Source organism: Daphnia pulex, chromosome 3, assembly GCF_021134715.1.
Source record: "Daphnia pulex isolate KAP4 chromosome 3, ASM2113471v1".
Lineage (NCBI taxonomy): Eukaryota > Metazoa > Arthropoda > Branchiopoda > Diplostraca > Daphniidae > Daphnia > Daphnia pulex.
In genome coordinates, this window is record NC_060019.1 from 10,633,506 (window position 1) to 10,648,800 (window position 15,295).

At 40.0% G+C, this 15,295-nt stretch overlaps 4 protein-coding genes across 6 annotated transcripts; 2 read left to right on the top strand and 2 right to left on the bottom strand.

Moving 5' to 3' along the window:
- Positions 1 to 53: 53 nt before the first annotated feature.
- LOC124191451 (cyclin G-like) lies at positions 54 to 3,259 on the top strand. Of its 2 annotated transcripts, XM_046584665.1 has the most exons (5): positions 54 to 852; positions 1,368 to 1,583; positions 1,646 to 1,903; positions 1,965 to 2,330; positions 2,394 to 3,259. In XM_046584665.1, the coding sequence occupies exons 2-5, from the start codon at positions 1,440 to 1,442 to the stop codon at positions 2,793 to 2,795; spliced, it is 1,170 nt and encodes a 389-aa protein (XP_046440621.1). In that variant the 5' UTR covers positions 54 to 852; positions 1,368 to 1,439; the 3' UTR covers positions 2,796 to 3,259. The 2 variants fall into 2 exon arrangements, with proteins under 2 accessions (XP_046440621.1, XP_046440622.1); XM_046584666.1 differs by having other exon boundaries at positions 792 to 1,583.
- On the bottom strand, positions 3,237 to 7,298 carry LOC124191447 (exosome complex exonuclease RRP44-like). Its single transcript, XM_046584655.1, has 17 exons — positions 7,144 to 7,298; positions 6,905 to 7,086; positions 6,689 to 6,846; positions 6,422 to 6,627; positions 6,179 to 6,359; positions 5,992 to 6,113; positions 5,878 to 5,937; positions 5,749 to 5,817; positions 5,418 to 5,683; positions 5,331 to 5,349; positions 4,985 to 5,249; positions 4,620 to 4,925; positions 4,310 to 4,553; positions 4,016 to 4,236; positions 3,632 to 3,959; positions 3,449 to 3,571; positions 3,237 to 3,383 (listed from the first exon to the last, which is right to left on the bottom strand). Exons 1-17 carry the CDS (start codon positions 7,181 to 7,183, stop codon positions 3,303 to 3,305), a joined length of 2,871 nt encoding a protein of 956 aa, XP_046440611.1. The 5' UTR covers positions 7,184 to 7,298; the 3' UTR covers positions 3,237 to 3,302.
- An 8-nt stretch (positions 7,299 to 7,306) lies between these two features.
- On the top strand, positions 7,307 to 8,927 carry LOC124191452 (26S proteasome non-ATPase regulatory subunit 13-like). Its single transcript, XM_046584667.1, has 6 exons — positions 7,307 to 7,643; positions 7,708 to 8,034; positions 8,108 to 8,222; positions 8,277 to 8,465; positions 8,526 to 8,723; positions 8,783 to 8,927. The coding sequence occupies exons 1-6, from the start codon at positions 7,432 to 7,434 to the stop codon at positions 8,879 to 8,881; spliced, it is 1,140 nt and encodes a 379-aa protein (XP_046440623.1). The 5' UTR covers positions 7,307 to 7,431; the 3' UTR covers positions 8,882 to 8,927.
- Position 8,928: 1 nt separating this feature from the next.
- LOC124191448 (tyrosine-protein kinase Btk29A-like) lies at positions 8,929 to 15,271 on the bottom strand. 2 transcript variants are annotated; one of them, XM_046584656.1, is made up of 15 exons: positions 14,947 to 15,271; positions 14,590 to 14,857; positions 14,123 to 14,476; positions 11,675 to 11,715; positions 11,514 to 11,570; positions 11,328 to 11,392; positions 11,192 to 11,257; positions 10,998 to 11,126; positions 10,784 to 10,894; positions 10,422 to 10,679; positions 10,183 to 10,351; positions 9,999 to 10,117; positions 9,740 to 9,858; positions 9,511 to 9,644; positions 8,929 to 9,418 (listed from the first exon to the last, which is right to left on the bottom strand). In XM_046584656.1, exons 1-15 carry the CDS (start codon positions 15,106 to 15,108, stop codon positions 9,329 to 9,331), a joined length of 2,142 nt encoding a protein of 713 aa, XP_046440612.1. In that variant the 5' UTR covers positions 15,109 to 15,271; the 3' UTR covers positions 8,929 to 9,328. The 2 variants fall into 2 exon arrangements, with proteins under 2 accessions (XP_046440612.1, XP_046440613.1); XM_046584657.1 differs by lacking the exons at positions 14,123 to 14,476; positions 14,590 to 14,857; positions 14,947 to 15,271 and adding an exon at positions 13,024 to 13,903.
- Between the last annotated feature and the right edge of the window lie 24 nt (positions 15,272 to 15,295).

Sequence of the window (15,295 nt, forward strand, 5' to 3'; positions counted from 1 at the left end):
TTAGAGCAAATGTCCTCGACCGACTCAGAGTTTTGCCAACGGTAGTGTTCCACTGTCTCCATAGCAACAAGAAAACATTTAAAGAGCTACACCAATAAACAAATGACGGCGGCCATATGCAGCGCTTTTTTAGTCACGAAAAAGTTATTTGTTTTGGGATAGTATTGATGTATTGCAAGAAAAAAGCTAGTTGTGTTGAATGGTGCTCGTGCTCTATATAAGGGAAACTTACCATTAACAGCTAGGCCAAGCACTTTCAATTTCCATTTGAATTGAAAGTAGTCCAGCCTTCCGTTACGTTTTGGGGGCCCTTCGTGACGTCACGATATCATCATCGTTGTTTATAGGGCGTACACAAACCAGGCGAAAAACGCCTTGTTCGCCAAATTTTATCTGAATTAAAGATCCTTAAACTCAATACGATATACTACTATACGTTCTTATGGTTTTCTTTTTACGGTACGTCCCTGTTTTCACCTTAAAAAAAAGAAAAAAAAAGGATTTTTAGGTCAGTGCCGCGCAATAGCGTGTATTCCTACGCTCGGTTTAAACTGCGAAATAAGTTTTGAGGGTTTTAATTAAAACTACTTTGTGACACACATTTCAATGAAACGGTATCAAAATGCATTGGAAAGACAATAAAACGTATTTAAATGAATGCAACGGTTTCAGTAGACAAAAAATTCACAAAATAACAGGAACTAGCCCAACTACGCGTAGTTGAAAGCGACACTTGGTAGACGATCAGCTGGCTCTTTGTTGCCTGCCTTGATAGGCCAAAAGCCCAAACAGAATTTGTAATGGAGTGGTAAGGAAAAGTCCGTTAAATCGTCACTACAATCTCAAACAAAGGTATAAACTAAAAACTTTGCTCATTTGTTCTCCCAACCCTTTGCGCTTATGTAATTTTTGTCTCTTTACCTCTACTTCATAAATTTGCATAAATAGCTTTTTAAAAAAGAAAAAGAAAAAAACATCTCGAAAGTTCCCGATTGGCACATAGACAGATTGGGGGGAGAGGGGCAAGTCCAGACAAGTTCAGCCCGCGTAAATTTTCCTAAATAAAAGAGGCAGCAACCTCTAGCATTCAGTCTCATCCCAACTTAGAGATCTTTCAGAGCCACTCTCAAATTCTATCTAGAGACATTTATTTAATTGACTATCTGAATCTATAATTTTATTTTGCATCAGTTTTGAGAAGTTATTTATCTCTTCATTTATTTGTCAACTTATATCACCCGTTCGCAAGATTCTGTGAATCCGTTGTCTAGTTTTAAAACGCAATACGCCAAAAAATCTTCTGAGTCAGCAAAATTTCAAGGAGTTTTGTGTGTATAATTAACCTTGAAAACTGCTACTATATCCAGCCCTCTACCCAATTGCTGGGAGTGTGGTAAGGTGCTGCAAGCGGTGCAACTTGAGACGAGCAGTACTGCAGAATGGAAGTCCCAATGGATGTAGCTGGGGGCAAAAGTTCTTGTCCCGATGTATCAACACTGGTGCAGAGTCTACAACAAGCCTTGGCCCTTGAAGCTAAGTTCCAACCAAAGCTTCAACTTCCGTCAACAGCCAGCAATACAGGAGTAAGTGTTTAGTAATGCTACTACCATTATGAATCCCAACTAATTTGCTGTTTGTGTTTTAGGAAAGCGGTGAAATTACATGTGCAATGAGGGATGGAGCTGCTCATGTTCTTCGCTGCTTGAAGGTCTGGTATGATCTTCCTTCTGCAGTTCTTCTGGATGCTCTCAACATGATGGACAGGTTCATGAGCCGCATGAAAGCACGCCCTAAACACCTCTCATGCATAGCAATCAGCTCCTTCCATCTAGCAGCTTGCCAATGGGTGGAGAGGGTTAAACAGAACAACAATGAGGCATCTTCCATTCAGAGTCCATTGCAGGTATTTTGACAGTTTTTATTGACTATAGTATTCAGGTTGTCTAATAAATTTTAATTTATAGGTTGTTCCTGAACCACAAGATCTGGTAACAATATCTCAATGTAAATGTACTGCCGGAGACATCAACCGGATGGAAAAAATTGTCGAAGCCAAGTTAGCTTGTTTACCCCAAGAAGAACCGGTCACGACCTTAACATTCCTCAACCTGTATCACTCACTTCTCTCGACGACTTTACCTGCCGTTCTTCAGCCAGACCTACTGATCCTTTCATGCAAGCTGGAGACTATTTGCTGTGACGCAAATTATGCTGCCTTTCCCTCATCACTTTTGGCTTTCGCCCTGCTGTTTGTCGAAATGAAGTGTCACCAGCCGGCCATCGAGGTTATTATCAGAGACGTTTTACTAGAACTTCAGAGACTTGTTCAGGTATTTAGTGGTTGTGTTAGTGTGTCGATTCCAATTTTATAATGCTGATATTTTTACCTCTAGGTCAAAGATGACAAGTTGAAGGAGTGTATTAGAATGGTCACTTCGGTAATGGCACCTTACGATGGCTATGCCCAAAGTAATCCGTCTCATCGTCAACGACTTACCTGGAAATTGTCCAGGCGTACTTTAAAGCAGTTACGGCCAACCGAAAAATTAGTTAATGTTTTACCCACAATCGAGGAAAACCGCCAATTTGGACAGGTGCAAAAACGAAGTCGCCGTTCACGTCTTACTCCGCACAAGATGCGACCTGTCTCCCCGGGCGCGGTCTTGTCCTCTCTGCCTCTGCCCTTCCCGACCAAAGAAGATTTGACGTCTTTCTTCGACAATTTCGTTGCGGCTTCACCTTATTCATTTAGATTCCTTTACGGTCTTGAGGAAGAAAGTCCTTCTACTGCTTGAATGGGGAAATTCCAGCAACGTTTGCAAATATTCTTCCTCTTAAAAAAATTTACAACACAATTATTAGATGTATTTTGTTTATCTTCTCGAAGCGGCTTTCTCTTCTGAAAGGAAAAAAGTTCAACAATTGCCTTGTAGATACTGTAGATAAATAACTGCCATTCTGAATTTTAAGGGATTTGAAAACGCAAGATTGTCATTCACTTTAGTCTAAAAGAACTTTTCAAATCTTGCAACCACTCGGCATGGAGTTTTGCCAATTTTCGAAAGAACTTGCGAATGTTGGTAACCTGAATCAATTCGTCAACTTTAATATTTCTATCAGTGATTTATTTATTGTATTATTTCTACGTTTGTTCGTAACGAGTCTCAATTTTTTTTTGCTTGTCCCCTTATTCCCTACTTCGTCGTTCATGAAAGAAATGGAACAAAAACAATAAAAAAGTACAAAATTGTCAAACTGACCAATTATATTCAGTTTTCATTTCATTAATATTTAGAAAATATTTATTTTCCGCCCTTCAATTTCTTGGTACGTGGTTCATCAGTTTTAGAAATTTCAATTGCATCAACAGACAATCCTGCAATCTATAGTCAACAAATTTCTTTACATCCAACTTTTCTCGTATAATTAATTTAAAAAAAAAACTTACCTTTGGATGAACTAAATGAACTGCTATTTTCTGATGTTGCACATACTTAGAGTCAAGGCTCACTTGAACCACTACACGGTCAAACGTTCGAATGGTTACATTCCCGCAAGTTTGAGAAGGCTCCTATAATTTGAAATCATTAGTAAATTAAGTGTTAATAAGAAAACAAAAACAATTAATTACCTCAGGATTGTAGACAAAATCAAGCTTCGAATCCCCATCATTCCCTTTAAGGTAGATGGAACCTTCCAATCCATATTTCGGAATAAGCACTTGGAGAGCATTTTGACGAACAAAGAGGACATATGCATCTTCATCTTGGACACGATGACGGAAGAACAGGTGTGTGTGCAGGGCAACCGATGAACGCTGCGCATATTGCGACATTTTGTGCCGATAATTAAGATTATTACACAGTTGTTGAGCGCATTTTCGGTTAAGTAATTCGGTGTATGTCACGTCCGCACCAACTGCTACAGCCAAGAGTCGATGAACCAACAAATCTGCATACCTAAATAATAATATCTATATTTAAATGTAACAGGTTTACTTGTGAATCGAACAAACCTTCGAATAGGGGATGTGAAATGAGTGTAGATTGGAGCAGCCAAACCGTAATGATAGAAATCTACTTGAGCAACTGTTCCACTGCTAAAATAAACTGCTTGCATCATACAGCGGGTTGCCAAAATACGAAGCATAGTGTTCATGTACACATTATTTGGTTTAACAGCTGCGTCCAAGGAAGCGGCCAATGCTTTGTTGCTGCTTACATCTAACGTAAAGCCCTGCCAAGAGATTAAATTTAGAATTACAGATATGTGGTTTACTTGTCATTAATAAAAGAATGCGAAATCCCACCTGTGTCTTGCCTGCTTTCAAAAAAGGTTCAAAATTTGATGCAGGGGGTACCGGATGACGACGGAGAACAGCGCACTCGGGGAAGTGCTTGAAAATGTGATCAGCCACTGAAATATTAGCCAACAACATGAACTCTTCTACCATACTATTGGTGTCCAGCATTGGTTTTGAAATTACATCAATAGGGTCGTTTGTCTCAGTGCTGACCTCAAACCTAATCTCAGGGCTTGATAACTGCAACGCACTTAAATAAATTTAAGGTTAAACAACAAGAACTGTTGCGTCATTCCAACACTTTCTTTGTACATACCCTTTGTCCATACGGTTTTTCTTCAATATTTTAGCCAATTTATTTAACCCACGAAGGCTTTTGGCCAATTCATTTTGTTGAAGTGAATCATCAATGTTGCACTGAGCTTCCGCATAGGTGAAAGCTCGACGAGATCGTATCACACTTTTCGTAAAACGAGTTTTTTGAATTTCAGCATCTGCAGTCACTTGCCAAATAACAGAAAATGCGAGTCGTTCTTGATCCGGCCTCAAAGAACAGAGATTTGAACTTAAAAGTTCAGGGACCATGTCGATACGGCGGTCAACAAGGTAAACGGTTGTTCCTCTGCCAAAGTAATACACATGAAAATATAGCTGACAGTATTTCCACATGAAATGCAATACCTGTTGGCAGCTTCTTTATCAAGTGCAGTATCTGGCCTGACGAAATGTGAAACATCCGCAATATGAACTCCAATTTCATATAGATTCGGTGACAATTCTCTGAAATGGAGAGCGTCGTCGATATCTGTACACCCCGGTGGATCAACACTGCAAATATCTAAGTGGCGCAAGTCTTCGCGACGTTTCACTTCCTCTTCCGTTATCATCCATGGCATCGTAGGCAAACAAGCCAACACTGTTTCTGGGAAGCTATGGTGCGGCACATCTAGATAACGAAATAATCGAATAATGACGTTCACAAGGATCTAGTTTAGATTATGAAAAGAAGAGTAACAGTAACAATTACCATGCTCCAACAAAAGAACCTAGAGAAAAAAAGAAATGAAACCAGCTTAGAATAAGAAAAATTTGCAAATCCCGTATAAATTGTCACCTCATTTTCAGTGTCTTTGTCGCCGATGTTACCCAAAGCACGAACGAAATGACCGAGTGGATATCTTGAAGTACGAGGCCATGAATCGATCGCAACTATTATTTTTTGCGTAGACAACGTTACAGCTTGGCGAGTTTCAATGCGAATTTTCGGAATTTTCCTTTCAGCCGGAACGAAAAGGTGGCGAGTCCCTTCTGGAAGAACACTGGGAAGCAATATTCCGCAATATTGGCGCCATTTACGACGAATAATTCCAACGATTTTACCTATAAATTAAACAGTCAAATAACTGATAAGAAAAAGCGAATGAGTGGAAATCTACTCTGCTAACCAGTTGGTTGGCGATCCTTGCTTTTCGTGCTATCAATCAATAATTTTTCTTCTTTCTCAATTTCATCACCTATAAAGTAAAAATTAATAAGGCAAATGAAATTGCGCATATTCTCGAAATGTATGTTACCAGGATCTTGCTCTTCTTGATCCTCCAAAACGATGCCGCTAGGGGATGTCCATTTGTCCTCTTAATAAAATATTATAAATCTGTTGAAGCAAATAAATTATTGATAAATCATACCCGGTAGCAATTCAACAGCGACAACATCACCGTCAACTGCGCGATTCAAACTGGCATGGCCTTGCAAGAGAATGGATTTATCTTGTCCTTCAACACTAACAGTTCCTTCCAAAAAATTTTCTCTGATGAGGGAAAGAAAAAGTGTTAAAGATTGTAGCATATATGTATATGTACCAGGCGAAATCACCTTGAAGAGTGGAAAACCCCTTGGAGTAGCTTTCCAGATTTAATTCCCGACATAATTCTGGTGGGAGCTAAATGCTCGGGATACAATGGTTCACGATTTTCGTTATTACTTTCGGAATGTGAGGCAGCTAGCTTTTCTTGAAGATCTGGAAAATCTTTCAAGCTCTTCACATACTCATCCACTGGAATTGAAAATCATAACATTTAGTCAACAAATAAAATGGTTTAAAATTGTGTTGTTTACCTTTATAAGTAGGGATCCCCTCATTACATGCTTGCTCTCTGTTCTTAAAATCCTGAGTCAACAAAACAACCTTGATCTGTTTTTTCTTGTCATTTCCTTTCTGGCTTTCTTCCAAGTGAGTTTGATACCAACTGCAAGCTTTTCGAATAGCTCTATCATTTCTGTCATTTGCACTTTCACCAGGCTTTCTTTCAACATAAGTATCTCTGTCAAATATAATGGTTAAAATACCTAGGGAATATTTAGAAATGCAGAAACAAAAGATACTTGTGATGTTCATTGACAAAAACATAAAAGCTGTCTTTTCTTGTCGCCATAATCTCTCTCAACTTTTTGTAATTATTTGTGCTACGCTTCCTGGTTTCTTCCAATACTGTTTGCAACAGGATAACATTTTTCCAAGCTGAACTCTCCAACACATCAATCTGTGCAACAACAAATCATTTTATAGCGTAATTCATCGTACAAATAAATGTTAAATACCTGATGTAGCACAATGTTGGTGTCAATCACAATATAATGAGGGAAGGCACAAAGTGTACTAGACGACACAGGAGACTTGTCTAGCACATCGCTGTTTTCTTGGCCGCATTTTTTACACAGCTCAGAACCACACCATAGGTCATCTCTAAGGTAATGCTCTCTGACTACTTTCAAAACCTTTCCTGGAATTTACAATGATGAGACAAAGATGGGCAGACATTTGTGTTCAAAGCATTTACCTCTTTTCGTTTTTCGTAAAAACACTTTACTTGTAAGCATGTTGCCTATTCAAATTTTCGTCTAAATTATTAATCCAGTTTGTTCCAACTTCTGTTAAATTCAACAACGTGCAGAAACAGAGCAGACGAAATTCAATTCGGCGGAAACCTGCTTCTTCTCTACTAGGTGACCTGGCAACATTGTTTCTTCATTTTTCTTGACAGAAAATTGAGTGAAAAAAATCGTCTCGTCATCCGAGTAGCGATTGTTTGAAGACGTGAATATTGACCGGTTCAATAGATTTCAGAATGAGGGACGTCGCGAAATATCTCAACTCTAAGCAAAATACCGTGGATCAAGACTTGGCAGCAGAATGGGCAAAACTTGAAAGTCTCTATAACAAAAAACTATGGCATCAGCTTACCATCGAGATGCTCGATTTCGTCAAACATCCGAGTCTTCAATCAAATAATGAACTTGTACAGCTATACGAAAATTTTGTGGCCGACTTTGAGAACAAGTAAGTTCCTTCTTTATCAAGTAATTTTTTTAAATGTTTTATTAATCATTTTTCTTGTGCCTAGAATTAATCTTCTGTCACTTACCGAGATATGTGCCATCATTGTGAAGCAAATGGGGACTGTGGAAGAGCGCTTAGCTTTTCTCAAGCAGCTTCAAGAAAAAGTGAAGGCTAACAAAGAAGCATTAGCTCTTTGTAAAGTCCTCAGTGGAGGCATTATTTTACATGAAAAAGGAGATCAAGTTGAAACTAAGAATATCATGGAAGAAATCGGCAAAATCCTTGATGATACAGATGGAGTGACTCCTGTTCATGGAAGATACTACTCTCTTTGTAGTGACTTTTACCGTATTTATGGCAAGCATGCAGATTTCTATCGTGCATCCTTGAGGTAGTAGAAGTTGTCATACAAACTTGATTTTCATTCTATTCATTATTTTCTTTATCTTTCATAACTTGAATAGGTACTTGGGTTGTATTGAACTCACAAGTTTAAGCAATGCTGAACAGAAGAGCCAAGCTTTTCACCTTGGTATTGCTGCCTTGCTTGGAGAAGGAATTTACAATCTTGGTGAACTGGTATGTTTATATGATAACATCTTTGTGAAATGTAGCTAACATATCGCAATGCAGTTGGCCCATCCTGTCTTGGAATCGTTGAAGGACCAGGAAGAGAGTTGGTTGGTTGACCTCTTATTCATAATGAATGCAGGAGATATTGCAGGATTCCACAAACTAAGATCGAAATGGTCTTCACAAGCAGATCTCGTCAACAATGAACGACTTGTGCTGCAGAAAATAACACTTTTAGCTCTGATGGAGGTATAGCAAGGTTTACTATTTTTTTTAAAGCAGTAAAAGTTGACATTTTCTTTTGTTTAGATGACTTTCAAACGCCCGGCCACCAAACGCAATTTGTCATTCAAGGACATTGCTGCCAGCACAGGAGCCAGGGAAGATGAAGTGGAGCTGCTAGTAATGAAAGCTCTTGCGCAAGGACTCTTGAAGGGTACAATTGATCAAGTTGATTCTATTGCGCATTTCACTTGGGTCCAACCTCGTGTTCTCGATAAGAAACAGGTATTTTGTTATGATTGGCATTTAGTTTTAGTAAGAAATTTGACATTTTTTCTTGCTAGCTGTCCTCGATGATGACCCGATTAGAGAATTGGTGTAAGGATATTGAATCGGTGGAGACTCTGGTAGAAACTAAAGCTGCCGATATATTAACGATGTGAAAAATCATTTCTCATGAATAATAAACTTGTTTGGAAACGCCTTCAAGAACATTGTACAATTTGCAGTGTATTACAATAAAAATCGCACACCATTTCATAAAAAAAAGGACGCGGAAGCAAGAATTTATCGCATTTAAAACAACATGTACACGAATTCGTGTAAAATGAAGAAGGGATACATATTTCATCAGTCAAATAAAAACGCGTCACAGTTATTTTCTCTACATTTGATTGTTGCACTTTTTTTTTAAGAAAATCTTTCCGCTATTATGAGATACATAAAAGTGGAAATGGGGTCCCACAAATATTTTGTGGTTCATGTCAAACACTCCTGAGCACTTATTCCACCATCAAGCGAGGGATACAGATACAGCATTTTAGAAAAACAAGACATGATTTCCTCACCATAATTAAAGAAATGAGCAGACACCATTCTAAAGTTGAAGGTTAGTCGAGTTCTAGCAGCTTGAGTTCTTCCTTTAGCCCTCGGAAGGATGGACGGTCGTCAGCGTTGTGTGCCCAGCACATTTGCATTACCTAAATGTCGGAGAACAAAAAATGAACCGTGTGAATAATGACGATGAGGCATCGAGAGGTAGACATAAAAACGTCAGTTGGTGAATAGTTACCGCATATATTTTTTCTGGACATCGCGGTGGTCTCTCTAGCACAATACCACGCTGAACGCGTTCCACAACTTCGGCGTTTTTCAACCTTCCGTAGGGCATTTTGCCACAGGTGAAAACTTCCCACATCAAGACACCTATGCAAAAGAACAATTTGGGAGGGAAAGACATAAATCATCAGTGCATTGTTATACTAAGCTGTATCACTCATAATAAAGGCAAAGCTGCTTACCATAGGCCCAGACATCCGATTTAGAAGAGAATCTCGTGTAGTGTAGCACTTCCGGAGGGGCCCATTTGATGGGAAACTTGGCTCCGCCACTACTCGTATATTCATCATCAAGCACGTACCTGGCAAATAGGAAAACCAAATAAAAACAAACACACAATAAATGTGCGGTTAAATGAAGCAAGAGAGCAGCACTCGAGCTCAAGACGGGAAAAATAATAGTGATGGAAGTGATTCTCGCCAGAAGAAGGATTTCACTCACCTTGCTAGCCCGAAATCGGCTACTTTCACCACGTTTTCTACACCCACCAAACAATTCCTGGCGGCCAAGTCACGATGGATGTAATTGTGGCGCTCTAGATAGGACATACCCTTGCAGACCTGCTCGTCAAATTTGGTTCTAATGAATTCTGAGCACAGGTCATGATCAAACAACAGCTACGTACCTGTATGCACGTATCAAGAAGCATGCCGTAATTTCCTGTCAGTGTGGTTTCATGCTTCCGCAAGTACATCAGTAAAGAGCCGTGCTTGAGGTATTCAGTCACGATAAATATAGGTCGATGTTTAGTGCACACGCCGTAGAGTTGCACCAAATTCTGATGCTGCAACTTCCTGTTGCGTTCAAATTGGATGTTGATTAGCACGTCATGATATTACGTCGAATGATAAAAAGTCTACTCACGTCATGACTTTAGCTTCATCTATAAAATCGTCTTCACTCATGGTTCCTTCTTTCATCATTTTGATGGCAACTTCAATTTTGGCGCGCCATTTGCCTCGTCTCACAACGCCAAACTGGCCCGAGCCCAGCTCCTCTAACAAGGTCAGCTCAGATGGGTCAATCTCCCATTTGTCGTGACTCAATCCTGCTGTGGCTGGAATGGATCTATCACCGACTGGCGGCATTTTCAATCGGCACGCCAAACCACCGCTGTTATGACTGCAGGAAGCAAAAAAACAAAGTTTAAATGCATGAAAATGTGACATGCGTGCAACTCCCGGGTGGGAATATTGATTTGTTTATTGAAACATGTTATATCATACCGGTGATAGTTGACCAGCTCGGCGATAGTCGGGCAACAGTGTTTTTCTGATAAGAAAAACTCTAGCTTACTGTTCTGTTTGATGTGATAATGCTTGACTTGTGGGGTGGGTCTGAATGTCCAAAAAAGATAGATTATTTATAATACACAAATAAATACCAGGCAATAAAGCACGATACTTGAGATGACATATATGGTATAATGAAAATTCTTACATTTTGGTGAACAAAGAGAGGGTGTACATTCCCTTTGTTGAAGAATTACGGATGACGAAACAGCCCTCGCGATCTTCGTGTTTGAGCAAGTTCTCTGCCCGTTGGCGAGACATGTCTCCCACGTACCAACTACAAAGAAAAAAAAAGTTATTCCTTGACGAACTTCTCGAAAGAACGATGAAAACGAATCATACTCATATTTCTGTAAGCCAATTAGCTCTTTCTCCTTTACATAATTCGATGGAATGTAACCAATTCCCCTACAAAGATGCACAAAATTTGGAAAAAAGAATTAGAATTGTATGGAAATTTTCTTTTATGTAAGCATACCCAAACTTGTCGCGGACTTTCCACCAGTGTTCCTGGGAATCGTCGACCACTTCGTATTCTTCACCCTAAATGGAAAAAAACGCAATTGAACATTCCTTTCTGGACTACGAAAGATAAAGCATCATTGGGACTGGACAGCGAAATCACAGGTCCCACCAAAAATATGTGGGTGCCGAGTTCAATTACCTTTTCTAAGGATATGTCCCCGCTTTCGATAGCCTGGAATGGGTAGAGGGCCACAACCTGGACGGAAGATCCCAAAAGGTAAACACAAAGAATGCGACGATTAGTTTTTTGCAAATAAACAAGACATGAATAAGGGTCAATCTTTCGTTTTGACTGCATACCTTCTTAGGCACGACAGCGGGTTCAGTCGGGATGGAAGAACCTAATGGTGAAAAAAGAATAAAGCGCACGATGAGTGGCGGTTTAAAGGAAAATAAATAACATAGATGGAGAACAACGATAGCGAACAAGAGACGATGGGGGGTGTCTTATGGTTTGAAAGGTAATTTTCATCGTAGAGCTGAATTATCATCGAACTTGGGAGAAGGGAAGCTGGGGAGAGGGGGGTTCTTTTTGTTCCTCTTCTTCTTTTCAAAGGCTTATTTGGCGGATGTACTGACACACACACACACATACACAGCCGTATAATAACCTTCCGTCCTTGGCATACAAAATAGGCCTGTCGTCTATATGTAGTCTTCGACCTAAGAGTTTCAAGGGCTTGGAGATGGATACAAAACACAACTAAAAATAAAATAAAAAAATGGGATAGAAGAGAGAAAAAGAGGGGAGAGAGAGAGAAAAAAGGATAGAATGGGAGAAACGAGTGTGGGAGAAATCGTTGCTGCGTCTTCTATTCAACCACAGGCGAACAATGGATATAAGGAAGGCTTTTCCTAGCAGACTCGATACCGGTATGAGAAATTGAGGAGGGAACTTTCTCCCCTTCTCTTTAACGCGCTCCTTTGAATTGTACGCGTGTCAGAAACTCGTAAACAAGGACGGGTTTTTACTTTTCTAATAGTTATTCTAATAGTCCCAAAAAAGAAAAGGAAAAACTTGCAACGTCCAGTCTGGACCATTTCTGGCTGACGAAAGAGGAGGTGAGGTCAGCCGAGCTCCCGTCGATTTGAATCTAATCAACATCCAACTCACTTTACACACACACGGCACTAGAATACGCTCGAGGGAATTGAAACACGCAACCACACAAGACTGTCGACAAGTTTCTATCGCTACTACTACTTTCAAACGTTGAAACCAAGAAAACAGGAATTAACGGACAACAGATAAGTTGTGGTATAATCTCACATACTGGATTTTCTGCAAGGGGACTAGGGAAATCCCGAAGAAAACAATAAATCACAAATGTAAATATTTTCCATACAACACAACCGCATAAGAAATGATTGCCCTCGCAAGCATTCAAATACAACAGATTAAAATTAGAAATTGAATTCCAGAAATTTGTCGGAAGGCAAGCCAAACCCAAGTGCACATAAAGACCCACCGCGATGGTTTACGATTGTAACTTAACGCATTGAACACCTGTTGAGTCATTCAACAGGTGACTTTCAGGTGGGAGTCAACGTGAATAGCCTGTGCGATTTTCGATTGCTCAAGGGTAGTAACATGAGAAGAAAACCGATGAGAGAAAAAAACAACACAACACGGTGAAGCCGAACCATACCTAGAGTCAATTTACTTTCGGTGATCTTATAAGAGAGAGAATCCGAAGACATTGTGGACCAAATAGGCCAGCGGCAACCAAAAATGCGCATAATTTGCCCGTTAAAACCTCTGAAACATCAGCCATGTACGTAAAACTTACATACACGCATTGAAACTAGAGAAACAAAATAGGTAGGGGCGAGCTGACTGCAAAACTTGCACTACAACAAAATAGATTTGAACAATGGACCAAGGCAGCAGGTGGAAGCTTATCAATAATTCTCACGTTATTTTTTATCTCGTAAACACAAGCGCAACACTAATCGAACTGACAGGTAACTATTTCAGTATCTGAATGAAACAAACGTAGGCTGTTTTTCTGAGAGATATGAGAGACTGTGCTGTGCTGGCTTCATCATCTCTCCCACACTTTCGCGTAGGAATAGTCCAGTTTGTCGTTTGCTTTCGCTCTCACACGGGACTTGATGAGATGTGCAGTCCTCTTCTCGTCATTAGAGAAAAAGAAACGTGATTTATGAGAGACGCGGTCAGTGCCCACTGAGTACAGGGAGAGGGCTAGAACTAAAAACCGCCGAAAGGAATAAAAAAATCTCGGGGAAAAACAAGCTTGTGTGCATTCTCTAGGTCTTCTTCTCTCCGACCGACCGCAAATCCCCAACATTTTTCAATAGAGAAAATTTTCATGAATATTGCCAGTACCAATCTCACACAAGTTTTCTTTCTCTAAACCACTGCAGCGCCACACGCAACACTCACTTCTCTAGTTTTCTAATAATTAGTTGATCTTTTCAGCTATCCGATAATTTAGCTTCGCAAGTGAAGTGGATGTAATAACTTTATCCATTTAGTTTTTTTTACAAGGAAAACAAATTGAATCTATTCCAACGACGCAGTTTCTTAGAATGTGCTTCTATTGGCTTAAATCCCCCTCCCTCCCAAAGTCCTTGACTAAGGATTTGATGCGAAATAACTCAACATTAACTGTTGTTCATGTACTTAGAAGTCGTACAACTACTGTTTCCTAGAAGTATTGCAGGCAACGAACGGGTGTAAATCATTAGTTAGCACTTAGTAGGATACATAAGCGGGTATAGTACCTAACGCAACAACGGCGTTGTGAGAAGTGGAAGGGGATGCAGGAACAACATCCCCGACGATTGCCGGATGAATTTCCGTCGTGGGTTTAATCGCCGTTGGTTTGACCATGGCCGCCTCGACTTCAGCCCCATTCGCAGGTTTAGCGACAGGACTTGGTGAGGGAGACGGATGGTGGATGATGTTACTGAAATTGATGCCCATGTGTTGAAGTGTATTGGGAGCCCAAGTTACAGAACGGCAACCGTTTATTGCCTTAGACGTGGACCTTTGGGTTGATCCACAGCAAAGATAACTTCTATTCCCCCACAGGGCAGGGTGATACACATTCACAAGAGGAGCACTGTCTTTGACCACTATCAGGAGAAAAATAAAATAAATTATTAGATGAGATAAAATGAACATGTGAGATAAATACTGCTATTTGTCACACATAACTACTTGAGACGTCAAAAGAGAATGTTCTCACCAACTCGGATATTCCAAAGCCAGATATCTCTTTCTTGCTGAGTGGGAGTGAAAATGCAAAGAGTCAAGTCTGTTGCACTACAACCTTCATTACACTCATAAGGATTGTACACTATCTGAAAAGCAGGAGATCCCTTCAAATCACTCGGAATGGAACCTGTAAGGTTTGCCAATGGACCGATGGCAGGTGTGTCAGGTGCTGGATCAACAGCTTCCACAACTTTCACTGTTTGGAGGTCGACACGTCCCTTTTCTTTTCCTTTGCGATTCTGTTGTTTGGAATTGATGGTTGTGATGAATTAGTGATGAAGGGATTCACGAACACAGTCCATGCGTGTTTAGTAGAACTAAACCTTACCTCGCATTCGCCCTCGTAGTAGGCGAGGAACTTTGTGGTAAGGACGAACCATCGACTCTTGTAGTTGATCAAACTAAACCTCTTCTTGTTCTGTGATCGTTTCACTAAATTGCCTTGCTTTTTTACCTCACCTGCAAGAGGTTTGGCAGAGCTTTTAAACATACTTACAAAACGATCACTAATCAAAAAAGTAGTCCCCACTTGATAAAGCTGTTATAACTTCGTTCATTGTCTTTCTCCCTGGACCCTGGTACGAAGAGAATGAAAGCAGGACGAAGAAAAAGCTCTCCAAACCTCTCTAAATACTGGCAACTCGGACAGATCTAGCGGCAGTTGCCGACAACTATTA